The following is a 14,962-nucleotide window of genomic DNA, read 5'->3' on the forward strand; positions in this document are numbered from 1 at the left end:
GACGCACAGAACGTCACATGGGGCTTAATGGCGAAATAGGACGCAAACTGCCACTGGTTCTCTCCCGCCTTTTCATCACTTTTCCGGGACGTGAGCACGCTTAACACCTGAGCATACTCAGTTACGAATTTAAAGCAGAGACCATGTCGAGACGTCCTGCTCTTGCGACCCTGTCATCACGCGCAACATGCTCAAAGGCGGTATAAGTGACTGCGTAAATTCTTGCGAGTTCCTTGCCTGACGTCACGATGTTCAGATAGGGTATACTGACCGGCAATGGTAGGCACATTAGTACTGTCGAATGACGGCGCATTTGGCCTAGTCAGACTGCCTAACTTGACGTCTCTCATGTCGTTTCGCGCGGTGGCACACACGCTATGCATTGCGTTCTCTAGTCTTAAAATTTTTTCTCGGCAGGCCCGGTATTAACCAGGAGCGTGTCGATAACCTATAGTCGGGCTAACGTACTGCCTGTCCCTGTTAGGCTTAATCCACTGCGTCCCCAAACACCTGTCCAAAGTGGGCCGCAGACTGCGCATATACGGGACTTTTGCGTCATTTTTGCAGTTTGATTCTGCCCACGCTAGCTCCGCCTCTGGTTATCAGGCTTGTTTAGTGCTATCCTGACGACGTCCCTTTATAGGCCTCGCGTGCTGCTCTTTCGAATTGGGCGTGCGCTGTGTCGAATCGGACACTGTTGCGACCGCCACCGAAATGTATGTTCTCTGCTCGTCGCAACGCAGTGGTGAGAAGGGCCACTAGCGAAGCGTACCTGTGTACATGCAGAAAAAAAAAAATCTACTTTGGCCTACTGTTGCGTATGGGTGTCACAATGGCTATAAGAATGCAGCCGGGAAGCTGCCCGAAGGTGTATTTTTATCGGTTTCCCTGTAAATCGTACGAGGCTGATTGCAGCCGCCCTGCACGCAAGGGAAACAAACGTCTTTTCTTCACGCGCTTTCTTTTGCTTGCTCTCTAGGCTATTATTAGGACATAGTGGTGTCCTTTCTTCTCCTTTATTATTGTTAGTGAACGTGCAACTTATCGAAACTTAAGCCACTACATGCAGCTGTACCAAGTAAAAGGCGGAGATCTCAGCCTGCTGCGTCTGCCTTCGTTGACGGCCTGGTCGTACGTTTCCTCCTTTTATCTCCGTTTGTCGCCTTTTTCGCCGTCCTTTGTCCGAGTTCGCACCGTCAAACGTCACTGATCTGACGCCGCGAGCTCGTTCTTAAGATGGGTCAGTATTCACAAAAAGCTTCTTATGAATTGTTTGTAACAGAAAATTCTGGCTGATCATGCACGATGCTGGACATATATTATTAGAAACCGCGGTCGGCTCGCAACAAGGAGCACTTACGGACCACATACGCTACGCGAATTCGGGCCGGGACCGGGCGACCCGTCTTCTGTTCACATCATCGGGCCGGGCTGGCCCGTTGTCTACAACAGAAGCCTGGGCCGGGCCGCGATGCTGCGGTCCGTGCACAGCGTTAGTCCCCGCGTCTGCGTGCTCACAAATGCGTGCCATCCTGGGCGTGGCGGACTCGCCCGCGTTGGCAATAAAACGTAGCTTTCTAAAATGCAAGCTCTACAAAACAGGTGTTCCGATAATAACCGGAATGTGTAGCAAGAAAAAAGTGTGCTCACCTCCCAGCGCGCGCCGTACTCAACGCTTTTCATTTGGGCCACGCACATTGCGAAGATTTCCCACAGACCGACGATACTGCCGATTTCTTTCCTCACGCAATGTACGTAAATAGTGGCGTACAAGTCAGCACCGCCAACTGCTTCGTTTGAAGTACTGTCAACGTTGCATATCCTTCCGTAGCCGCAGAACATCAAACGGGTATTGTTTCTCTATATAGTTATCGCACGACGACCGCCGCTGCACGCAACTTCGGGCAAGGTGCTGGGAAAGGAACATAGGGAATATGCTCGACCTGAGCACAGTGGCGCCGCCGTACGTGCTCACGAGACCACTGCGACATTTGTGTCTCGTCAAGCGAAGCATGTCATAAAATGTGCCCGAGAATAGTGTATAGGAGCACTAACCGAGAACAGTGGCAAACGCCCATATAGCGTGCCGCTTTCGCCTGCTGTAGAGGTGAACAAGCTTAAGCGTTATGCTAGGAGATCTCAGTGTTATCTTGCATCTACGTAATGAGGCAATATACTCGTACGCAATTGCTCGTCGTTGCAGTTCTGTCTATGCCGCATACAGAAATGTGAGCAGTAGTTGCTAGCGTGCACCAGCAATTTCGCAAGAACGGCAGCGATGCAGAGGCAATGACACGAGCGTGGTCTTGCACAGCGAGTCAATGCTCTCCAGATTTCGTTCCGCAACGCTGCCTTTGTTATTTGCAGTACAAATGCTGCGAAGTCTGTAAGCAGACAGACAGCACAGTGTATCATTTGTAATTTTTCTTATTTTCTTAAGGGAAAAGCTGAAATTACCCCTTCACTTAATTCCTTTGGAATATTTTGCGTTTGCACATGAAAAGTAGAGAAAATGGACGGCACGTTTGCACGCTCCTTACGTATTCCTAGACGTAACAGTGACCTAAAACACCTGGAGTTGCCAGTCTAGATAACAAAAATAACGGGTACGAACACAATTAGCTATCTCACTCAGTCTTTCCTGCTCGACGAGAGTTTACACAGGGCAGATAACGAAACAAGGGCTGGGTTTGCCCGTGCATCCTTAGTTTCTTCACTTTTGCACATTTCATATGCTACGCGAGATATTGTAGCAGGTAAATACGCCTAGTTGCATTCAGCTCGACGAAGCAGGATAGTCATCGCTTTGAATCTTTTCTTGCATTATGCAAGGACAGTCAGTGTGCAAAAGGTGCGGCTACGTCATTCTCGTAAAACAATGAGCGTCTCGTCCGCTGTGAAAGAAAGTAACGAGCCTGCTGACTGCGACTGTGGCTAGCACTCCGACTTGGCCGCCACCGCAAGAAAATAAGCGGATTAAAAGCAGGCAAGCACATTTTCTCTTTTTCTTTTTTAAGAAAACAGGAGGGAACTTCACGGCTGTAACTGAATGACCTAAAAGTTTCACTGTATGTATATGCACACTTGGCAAGCATAATAAAAGAAGAAATCATTTTACGCAACACAGGCTAACATACTCATGAGACCAAATTACAGTACAGAGAAAACTAAAAAAAAAAAAAAAAGGACGACGAACGTGACCAGGGCAGGCTGTTGTGATGCGAATGATTAAAGAAGACTTGTCGTCTACAACTTCTCACGACCCGCGCGAGGAAGTTATCTTTCTCCACTATGGGAAACGGTCTTGCTGCGTCAGCCTGGTAATAGATGCAGCGCGACGTCATCGTTGGAGATCTCTGTTCGGTCACACGTCCATAACAATCGCGCCGAGGTCAGATGTCGCGTTTCACTCGTTGCGTATTTTGTTTCACGCGAACTGTTTTCGCACCGCCCGCTGGACGGGAACTCCGGCGTCCGGAGTCGAAGGCTGTCGACCAGGAGGCGGCAATTACATGTGAGCCGCGTCGGGGTGGGGGGGCGTCGGCGGTGGGCACAGTTTCCCTTCTCCCTCTATCGTTCTTCCTCCTCGCGCCAATCTCGTGCACGGACTCGGAGCGCAGAGAAACTAGCCGTGAGGCCATTGACGTAAAGACACGCGGACGCCCTCTCCTCTGACACACGTTGAGCGAGAGGAAGGGAGGGGGGGAGGTGAGTATGTCTCCTTCACGGCCACAAAGGCCCACCGCGACCAAGGCTGATTTCCATACGCCCGAACGGAGGCGCGCACACACATCACAGTAGGCCACCGGAGGCTTTACGGGGCGCGAGCTTTTAGAGACCGCGGTGCCATCCCGAACCGCACACAGAGAGGCCGCGCTCCGGAGGAGACTGCTGCTGCTCCCGCGCTCACGCTTCCGACGATCTCGGCTCGATCGACTGTTTTTGCGTCTGGAGAACCACCGCCACAGTTGACGCGACAGCCCTACGTAGACAAGCGACTGTCGTGCCGGCTTACCCCCCGAGACACCATGGCGCGGGCGCCGGGCCGAAACGTGTTTCTTCTCCTTCTGGGAGCGTCAGCCGTGCTCATCAGTACTACCAAGACCGCTGCCGCGCATAACAGCACTGCCGAAGCGCTCACTACACTCGCTGCTGTCATCGATATGGCCACGACAACACAAGCACCAGAGCTGAACATGGTGGATCGCATGCGCAAGGCTGTTCGCGAGCGCCTGGACGCTTCTTACGACAGCATGGCCGAGCAGTTTCTGAACGCCAAAATGTCACGGCAGTGCGCCTTCAAGTTGCTGAAGTTCGTCCACGGCTTGAGGAACTTCGAGCCATGGACGCTGCGAAGTGAGTACCAACTATAGTCGCTCTCTCTCTCTCTCTCTGTTTTCAACTTGAACGTCCTGTAATCTAGACACGTTACTAAGTTTAACTTTGAGTGTCGCTTTTCTCACTGTTTCTTTCCGAACGATGCTGAAAAGCCAGAGAAGTTCTGAAAACTTCACCTTGCTCGTTAGAATGCAAAATGAAGCTCCCACATGTTGCTCTGTAGCCTGTGTGTGTAAAGGACGTGCTTAAGTCCCTCCTTTGGCACATGCGCTACTTAAAAGGATACGTATACCGATTCACAGCTCCGGGGACTAGTAGCTTTTTTGTCTGCCGAGTGTGCTTATGTGGACGTGCGCTACATCGACATGGAGCACGAAATAGATGCGCGGAACGAGACTAACAACTCGGCTATTTCTGCATGGCTTGCGAAAACGACAATTTCAAGATTCCGCGACGCTGAAGCAACCTTAGCTAAACGCAATATAGGGTTTTCCCATCTAACGCTGGTAAAGCTGTTCAAAGAAAAAAAATCAAATAAAAAAATCACGGTGCAAGATACGATTATAAAATCTACAGTAAGGTGCTCAGTCACCGCAGATCTGATGACCAAATACCGTAGATCCAATAACCGCATCATGCACCATGATTTTTTAACTTTCTTTCTTCATTGAACAGCTTGGCTAACGTTAGCTGGGACACGCGGTAGAACGCCTCCGTCGCTAACGTCTGCGCGAAGAATGATTCCACCTGTTGTTTTTCGTTCGCTTGCGTACGCTGAAGAGTGCAACACGCCAGATGGGACAGACTGTACGGGCACCTTCATTGTCGCAGCGCTCGCCTGAAATGTTGCGACACGGCGTCGTATACAAATCGCCGGCTGCGTGGAATCCCAGACGCGTCGCCGCTTAATCAGGCGCGAGACGAACGAGCGCGCCGAGGAGAGACACTCCAGGGAAGCCCGCCCCATTCGTTTCTGCCGGAAAACACCGGCAGCTGGCGGCGCAGAATCCCGCGTGGCTCGTTCATTGATCACCGGCAAGCGTTACACAATATCCACGTGGCGTTGAAGGTAACGCAGATTGACGGGCGCCCTCCGCAGAGCCCAGGTGCGTTTCGCCGCTCGGTGCAAATAGCTGCGATGTCGGAGAAGGTTAACCGCTGTGCACAGACAACGGGTGCAAGGGCGCCTGGAGCGGAGCCTTCCGGCACCGCCCGCAACACGCGCCTTTGCGGCCTTCGTGGCCGATTGAACAAACACACGGGAAGGAAGGAGAAAAAAAAAAAAAAGAGTGGGACAACGTCGATCGAAAAACTCCACGGTGACTGGCACGGGTGAGACCGACAAGTCTTCGATCGCTCTCAGGACAAAACCTCCGAACGGAGGTCTCAGTCTCTAGCTCCTCATCAAATTGCACTGCGCCTTCATCGCACCATAGCGCTATAGACGTAAGGGGGAGCGCATCTGCGACTGTGATGACGTCTTGCGGGTGGCATGGGGGCCAACTTTTTTTGATGCGTCTGTGACACGAAAAGGGACTGGGCTAATTGCTAATTGAATTTTTTTCTTTCGCATGCAAATCTCGCAGCTTTTCTTTTCAAGTAAGTATTGCCGAGTGCGGGCATGCACGAGTACGAAGTGACTGCTGACTAAGGCGCGCGTGTGGTTAAACTATAGAAATGATTCTTTTGAATGCTTGATGAAATATACATGTTTGCATACACATTATGCACTCACAAAACTGGTCGAGGAAGTTGCACCCGTGCTAATATTTCTTGCCGCAAGGCAGCAACGCAGCTTTGCCTCAGGACGCGGGACGTTGTCGAAGGGAAAAAAAAAAAACGAACCCGAAAGATGTGCGTAATTGAGCGCTATATGGTTTATTGCTAAATTTATTGATACATTTTCATCTACTGTATCACTGGGGGAATCGCATAAGAATATTTCGTTTCTTTGCCACGCGTTCCCCTATAAGTTACAGAACATGCTGCATATGAAAGCGAAGTAATTTAAAAACGAAACGCATATTGAGCGAACAGCAGAAGTCACGGAGAACAGCTCTTAGGCTTTCACGTTCTTCTGGTACTGACATCCATATGTGATAAAGGAGGCACAAAACGTTTACTTTCTGCATTGCCTATAGCATTTCGAGGAGTGCAACGCTGGAGGCTCGGGAAGACGCCAAGGGAAGAAACAGTGCGCTTTACGAGTGCTCTTTGTCAAAAGCACACGGGACGGTACATGAGCCCGGATCAAAACCTTCTGGAATGTGACCCCTTGACATATCCCTTTACCGAAGCCTCCTTTTCCCGCACCCAGTACAAAAGAAAAAAGAAAGAAACTAGGAAGGAATACCGGGGAATAGGATGCCGCACCTTCCGTACACGTTGGGAATGAAGTGAGTCGCGAGTGAGACTCACCGTTACCGCCAAGCGGCAGCAGCTATATCCTCACGCGTACAGTGGTTCGTAGAGTCACGAGAAAAGAAGCACATTCGCAAGCATAGTGTTAAGTGCAACACCATATGTAACATACACGTGTGTGTATGCCATATATGGCTGCGTGCATGTTGTTATAATCTCTCTTAAGGTAGAGCCCTTCTGATATTTATGGCCCGTAACTTACCACCAAGAGGATGTGGCATATTACGAGTTAGGGGCGGATTAATAAAAGCACCTTAGCCGGGAATTGTCGTGCTAGAATCATTGCTGTCGTAAGGCGTCCAATCATACAACACGGATGACGTGCCTGCCACGCGCGTGACAATTTGTATCACCGGTGACAACACACAAGGCAGAAAGAAAAGGCAATAAGCAGGTTTTGATAACGCAACATAGATCAGGTTGGAAAATATATTTTCCAGGGTGCTGTTATCAACACAACCACGGTCACATAGCACAAACGCACTCAATGCAAGGTCGTCGGCCAGCTCAACCAATACGTCCTTCTTTTTCTCGAGCGGAAGTCAGCTGGGTGTGCCCTTCGTGGTGATTTGCATTGATTACGGTGTTACGCGAAACCGACTGCTATACTTACTTCACTGCAAGGCGCAATTTCACAACCGCTAAAATATGGTTTGGAAGTGAAAGCCGCTAATCTTACACAACGAAGGTTAGCGAACATGATATTTTTGTTCTGGCTCTGATAAAGTGTTATCAAGTGCTCCAGTATGAGCTTCCTTTCCAGTATATAAGGACATGTATTGTGACCCTGCCCTGCGCGTGCACATGCGACATGGTTAAGAAAAGTACAAACATATTTGCGATACTCTGCGGATCCTTGAATGGCCTAATACGTTGAATCAGGAATGATATCGTATGTCTGTGCATGCTTTTTTTTTTATTTCCGGACTCAAGGAAGCCCGTCGTCATTACTTTAGGCGGAATTTCATTGGATTTACTAATTCCGTTTAATGCAGAACACCGGAATAAAAACATTCCGTTTCGTAACAGCGCTCTACTTAATGCCGTCGCTTTGCAAGTACATGTTGAATTGTCAAAACCATATATCAAAGCGCTTCGCACTTCAAGGTTCGCAGCGGCAATGTGTGCTCACGCACGCGCGTCTGGGTTGAAGGCCAGTCTTCAAAAGTACGAACCACACTGAAACGTGACGTATCATAATTGAGCGTGATCCACTTATGTTCATGTGCGCAACCGGTACACTTAACGAATTAGTGCAGAGTAGTGAACGAGAAATTCACAGATTTAAACGGCGGATTTAGGTGCTTAAAGGGACGACAGAACACAGCGCTCCGGTTATATGCAAAGTAATTATACGCTAGACAAGGTCCCTTGCACATAAGCCATAGCAGCAGAAGATTATTAGATAGGTAGACAGATAGGTTAACTACAGCAGCACCTTGTTGGCTACCCTGTGCTGGGGGAAAGGAACCAAGATTTCGTGAGACAGGAAGCAAAATAAAGAACTAGAAGAAGCGCATAATAAGCGCGCAGCAAGTGTCGTATTCTGTAGCGCAATGTGCATGTCATTAACAAGTCTAACAATCTGCTGAAGTTACCTGCGCAGACGTCGTGCTATGGGCCAGTTGGCTATTACCCTTTCCTTTGGCAAGGGCGGCTCTTCAAGCCAAGCGCGGTCAAGGACGTTTTCGCACCCTGCAGCGAGCGTAGTCACAAAGGAGGTACGTCACTATCCCATCATTTTGCCTCAAATAAATCGGCCTGCACGACTGACCAGTGTCTTTATTAGGATTATAAGGCGGAAACGACGGTAAATAGCTGTCCGAGTCCGTTCAGAGACTCCGTGCGGCTGCGCCCAGAGTTGTCTCCGTAATTACAACCCAAATAGCTCGGCTGAAAGCAGCCGTTCACTGCAAGTCGGTCAGAACGATCGTGTTGTCTCGCATCGTTCACGCTTCACGAACAGGTATCCCAAGGGCAAAAGTAAAGACTGCTTTCGTTACATCGACGTCTTAAATTTGCTGGTCTATAAGGCCGCTAGGCGCTTGAAGTAGTGGCTTGCCTTAATATGTAAGGCCAGAAAAACGGCTGCAGCAAGCAAGAAAATATTTGCACACTAGCAGCATTGGGACGCGCTTTAGCTAAGTATGCGGTTGCGCTTACTCAGAAAGTCCTCTCTCTCTTTTTTCAAGGATGCTGGCTTCGAGTGCGCTATACCGCTTTGAGGCGGCGGGCATGGCAGCCCTTTCGTGGGTCCCAGTTTTCCTGACTTTTCCATAAATACTTAAAAGGTGCATCTTTTCCGCCGCGCTCATGAAAGCGAGTCGGTGTCGCTTGCCAATGCAGCTCCTTGCTCGACGTGGCGAAAGCCCGGGTTTTCGAGGGCCAACTGGGTCGGCCGGGGGCACAGCCACTCGTGAAATGCTCGGACAGGAAGCGTCGCCCGGCGGAGGCGTCTAACCTGTTATCGGCGAACACGGCGAGCGCGCGCGTCTAGCCTTGCGCGCGACTGACGGCGCAGGGCTCCCACCGGAGGCATAGCTGCGCGCCTCGGCGCAGTGGGGCACTGTTGCCGCAGGCTGGCCTTGAACGCCGGTCGCGTGCCGCCGGAGAAACGCGGCCGGTGCATCGGTCCCGATGATCGCTCCAGAGACGAAAGCCCATTTCTAGAACGAGGGCAGCGGTGAAAGTTGGCGGGCGATAACAACGCGGAAGCCTGGCCTCGGCAGAGCGGAAGCTGCCGAGCCGTTTGGGGCACCCTAAAAACAATGGCCACGAGGGTTCGGAAGGGAAGCCACGGAGTGAAGAATGCAAATGCGTCGTCGCGGGCCGAGGTGGCGGCCAGATGCACGTTTCACATTGTGAGGCTCGAACGGCGTCTGACACCTATCGCCCGTCTTGAGAATGGGTTCGCTCGTTCCAAAAGCAAATGCGGCGGCGAAGGTCGCTTTAATTAACGACCTTGAAGTCTCGTCCGCTCTGTCAGCACTTGGTACACGATGCGGATCGTGTACGCACGTGACGCAATGCGGATACGGTTTGAAAGCTGCTGAGGATACGCGTACACAGCTCCCGCCGGGCTATAGCCGAGCTAATTTGGAAACGGCTCGGTTTTCCATAAACAGAAGCTGGCTCTATGCACGGTCACACGTCCGCTGCGCACTCGAGCACGCCTTTGGTTGCGCACGAGCGGAAGACACCCGCTGCAGAACTCGCTATGGCGCGTGCTGGGTGCAAGAAATTCCCAGCTTGAGCGGGCATAAAATAAACACAGAAGCTGATGAAACGAAAATGAAGGGTAATTTAACGTTGTCGGAACGTTGCGCAGGCCCGGAAGGTGAAAAGTACTCACTCGAAGTCGTGCAGCCATCCTGGCGTTTAACTTTTAAAGAAGGCGAGGCACCGAGAAGAGTTCCTGTGCTGGAGAACACAGTTTGACTGGATGTAAATGAGTAATGCGCCAGTGACGCTGACATTCTATAGGGCATCCTAATCAAAGTAACTTAACCTAGAGTTCCCTTCGCCTGAAGAACGGTGAGTTAACCGTGCGTGAAGGTCACCAACGTTTAAGAGTAAGCTTCCGCTAAGCGCTAAGCTTCCGCTAAGCGCTCGAGGAACATTACGCGTGTTCCGCGAGCAGCCAGCGCAGTGGAAACCGGCTTTCACACGCAACTAACATGCAAATGCTCGCTTAACTCTGCTGTCCTTGTGGCGGCCCCAACACAAGCCCGTGCCTGCCCCTGCTTTGGCCTGGTGACTGCAATCCATCTCTACTCGGGACCTGTGGGAAAAATACACCTGATTTTTAGGCTGAAAATAACTTTATATAGTGTCTTTATTTAGCACGCACGTTACGTTTTCTTTCACGAAAATGTAGCGCCGGCAAATAGGGACAAAACGTATTTACGCGGAGATTCACTGAGTAGGCTCCTGAGAAAGCGGTGCAGTGTTCGTTTCCTAGTCGTGGTGACCTCACAGCGTTGGAAGCGGGATACGAAGACGTTCGCGCAATGTGGCCCTGGTGCACGTAAGAATCCTCGGATGATTTCTCCTTATGGCACCTCTCATGACCTACATCACCGTACCGGGCATAATTATTCTAAATAATCAATCAATCAATTATTTACCGTGCGCAGGAACCACCATGATGTCTTAGTGCTGGTGCACGCGTACATTAATAATAATAATAATAATAATAATAATAATAATAATAATAATAATAATAATAATAATAACAATAATAACAATAATAATAATAATAAGAATATCCAATCAATCAATGAAGTCTTCATTATAGTGCCCAACAACGGATCGAGCCTTCGCACTGGTGCACTTAAAAAGCAATACGCCAGGCAAAATGTAGAGATAAAGCAAATGTGGTAGGCAAGAGAATGTGGGATAGAGAAACAAATAGGGAAACAGAAAATGAGGAGCCGGGCCTAACAGGGAGTTAATCATACAACATGATTATCTACATACATACAAAACACAGGAAATGAACTCTGAAACATGTTAATACAGGCACGATACTTATTACATGTTTTTTTGATATCAAGCCATAGGACAGTATCTACTACAGTGCCGAACGGAAAACGCGAAATGTTGCCTGGTATACTTTTGCGGCCCGGAATATCGTACGTGATCAAGATAAAGAAGAAGTATAGGAAGAAGAAGAAAACAAGAAGCCCAATTTTCTTTCACATTTTTTTCGTGAATGAATGACAATACGTTTGTGAGACTGAACCTCGATTTCCTATCGACGTATAGCAAAAAATGGACCCGGAGCGATCTCGCAGAAAGATGTCGGCCATCCTTAAATTAGGGGAGCGATTTGACGGCACTCTTCTCTCTAGATGTCTCAATAGTAATACGCGGCTAGCAGTGCACGAATGCTGGTGACCCTGGTCCCGTTATGCCTTGGTGCGTGGCGCCCTTGTGATGCAGCACGTGTCCGAGCACCGCAAACGGTCGAAATGGTGCACAGTGACGCCACGTTTCCGGTCAACAGCATGACGCGTTTTCTGCGCAAGGACGAGTGCGATATGGCAGCGTGATGAGTGGTTGTACAGTTCTTCTGGGTATCAAGCTGTGAAGGGTGCAGGAATACAAGAGATGACAAGTGTAAATAATCCTGTCCACTAAGGGAAGAAAAACAAGCAAGAAATAAAAGGTCTTCCCTCCCCTGGACAAAACCAAGGTAATGTTGTTTGCCATAGCTTGGAGATACTCTGATTATGTTTTGAATTGCGCCTAATTATATAATTGGTATCAATTAATTAATCAACTTCTCCAATGTTATAAGTAGGTGAAAAGTGTAGATGAGATAATTGTAGAGCAACATGAACAACTCCCAACAGAGCTTTCTGCTGCTCACTACGTGCTACATAAAAGTGTCTCTCACAAGCATGAAAGAAGCCCGCGAATACACGCAAAATTTCCGCGCGACTGGCCGCTTCACGCACTTTGCGTCTGTTTGCAGGCTTCTCTCACTCTCGGAAAAACACTTTTATGTAGCATGTACTGGGCAACAGAAAGCTGTATCGGGAGTTTTTCATGCTGTTCTAAAATTTTCTCATTGACACTTTGTATCTAGTTATAATATTGAAAAATTTGTTTAATTAATTAAGACTAACTATGTCATTAGGCGGTATGCAAGAAATAATATGAGTATCTCCAAGATACGGCAAACAACATTACCTTGGTTCTGCCCAGTTACGTGGCATTTGCATATCTTTAAATCTTGGTGCATAATATTTGGGACACCCTCTAGATAGAGAGGTGTTGCAGTTACTTTCTTAAAAAATGCTTGTTCCAATATGACCTTAGAAAAAAAAAGAAAAACACGCACACAGCAACACAACTACATAGCTCCACCTATGCTTCCCATAGCTGTATTATAAAGTTCGTTGCTCCTTGGGTTCTCACGTCAGGTGCAAAAAAAGACCACGTGGATAAAAGGTGGCTGTAGGAGAAGCATATGCTTTCTAGACACTTTCATAATGGTTGACTTAAAACTGACCGTTGTATAATGTGCGTACATACAGCGCCAATTATATGAGGGGCAAGAAACTTGTCAGGCAATTAAATCCAGCTGCTTGGCGTCACCTTAAAGTCTCAGTAAAAACGAAGGTCCCTTAACCGTGATTTTTTTTCTGCTCATTTATTGGAAACAAAGTAAACGTAAAAGGATGCTCTACGAGAATAACATCTGACCCGGGACGCGCGCGATGAATTATTTATGAGCCCTTTGTTATAAGAAAGAACAATAGGTCGAGGCGTTCGTTAAACTCGCCTTTCCATGAAATATTTACGAACGGAGCCCTCACGCTTGCCTCGCAGTTAGACGAGCAAAACAAAGCATTGCACAATCGTCCTTTCTCACTCTCGTTCGAACCGCGGCGAGAACGTAAACAGCGACTTCGCTTTCTTCGCACTTGTGGTAATTGTCGCGCTGGCAAACTAACTGGTGCACGGCCGGCAACCTTTGCGACGCAGTGACAGACGGTGCGCATCAGTCAGCGTGAACAAAAAACAGCTGCCGTTCGCAAAACAAGTAGCTGCGTGAACGGGTGTTTGGAAATGCATGCCAAAGTGCTTCAGTTCGTTGCTGCGTATTTCTTTTCACAATTGTTGTTTGCTTCGTGTGAGATAAAGAGGTTGTAACAACAAAATATGAAACATGTGGCGATTGCAGGAAGTATTACGACGTTCTTTTTGTTTCTCATGTTGCGTCACAGAGATGGCAGGGAAAGCAACAAGCGTAAACAACCTTGGAGGTGTTACCAGCACACAAATATCTACTGACTATATGTACAATATGTTATAGTTTGCGAAATAAAACGAGTTGCAGTGCTGAGTACCTCGTTGGAAATGCAGCCATGCGAACTGTAGACTTCAGTGCTCAGTTCTTTTGCCTCTGCTTCACATTTGCAAGGCGTCCCATAGAGCTGTTTATCGTGTAAACAAACCTGAAGGTCTTATACGCACCGAGTATCGAGGAAACGTATCGCTAACGGTGCTCGCATGAGCTCGAGTTCCACAGCATTCATCTAGCGAGATCTAAACGGATGGATATCTATTAATGCCCGTGTGACAGGCTGCTATACTGTAATGTATAAAGTTTTGATCGCGGAGAACAGGTTTGTAACCTATCCGCACGTGCCCCGTTAATTGCGAGTGTGTCAGCCCAGACTGAAGACCATCTGCGTTATTGTTGTCTCAAGCGCCAAGGCATGAAACAGTGTATACGCTGAAAACATTATCCCTGTCATATTGCATGGCACTGCTTACGCGGCAGCGAATCTATAAAATCCTAGACATCTATGCCTAAGAGGCAAATTCACGTGCACGCAGCAACGGCTGCTGAATATGGAATGCAGTCAGATGAAACACGATCCTTCACTGCGCCCGATTAGACGCGAAGAATCAACGAATAAAACGCATTCACCTATAGATAGGCACTGCTTCCTCGAAATCGCCCAAAGGTCTGTTCTTTCGCTGCCCCTCAATAAAACCGGCTGCTTCGACGTAATAAACGTGACGTAAACAACACGCCTTCGTCTGTTGACCTTCCGATAACCATTAGGTTTAGTTCGTTGCGTTAAGAATGCGCCACACTGTCGCACACGTGGACAGAAGGTTAAGCAGTACAACGTGACAAAAAAGAAAAAGAAAGAACGAAAAGCCGTTCAGGCATGCATGCACCGACGAATGACCCATTCCAAGGCAAAATAGAAAGGAAGAAAGAAGGAAAGAAACAGACGGCGTTTCCCCTCCTGTGCAGGGCGCTCGATATTGCTGACCTTGTCTGGCAGAGTTTGGCGGAACCAGTTCACGAGCTGCCGGCGGAATTAACGGAGTCACCACACGACCGGACTCGAGAGCGAAGCGCTCTCGCTTTTACCAACCGATAAGATACGGAAATGCACTGACATAAATAAACAGAGCATGCTGAAATGTGCATAAATTTTTAGGCAGCGTGAGGGTGGCAACGAACTAAAGAAGTGCTAGCATTATTTAAGGTTTTCATACACTTATGATTAAAGTAACTGAGCACTTGAGATACTGTTTAAAAATGTTCTATTACATATTTGCGTTCAAATATTTGAAAGTGTTCTCTGAAAAATTGCAGTTTACGCTGACACTGCTGTTGCCCTTTTTCAATTGGTTGCTAGCAAAAAGAAACTTGAAAGTGGGAAGTTCT

General features: G+C 48.4%; 1 protein-coding gene across 1 annotated transcript in view; it reads left to right on the forward strand.

The window, feature by feature from the left end:
• The first annotated feature begins 2,677 nt into the window (after positions 1-2,677).
• Positions 2,678-14,962, forward strand: part of LOC126545876 (nose resistant to fluoxetine protein 6-like) — a 46,112-nt gene continuing 33,827 nt past the window's right edge. Inside the window, exon 1 of the mRNA XM_050193904.3 lies at positions 2,678-4,356. Coding sequence (XP_050049861.1) covers positions 4,029-4,356 — 328 coding nt within the window. The 5' untranslated portion in view covers positions 2,678-4,028. The remainder of the gene's footprint in view (positions 4,357-14,962) is intronic.

The sequence above is a fragment of the Dermacentor andersoni genome, chromosome 1, assembly GCF_023375885.2.
Source record: "Dermacentor andersoni chromosome 1, qqDerAnde1_hic_scaffold, whole genome shotgun sequence".
NCBI classification, from domain to species: domain Eukaryota; kingdom Metazoa; phylum Arthropoda; class Arachnida; order Ixodida; family Ixodidae; genus Dermacentor; species Dermacentor andersoni.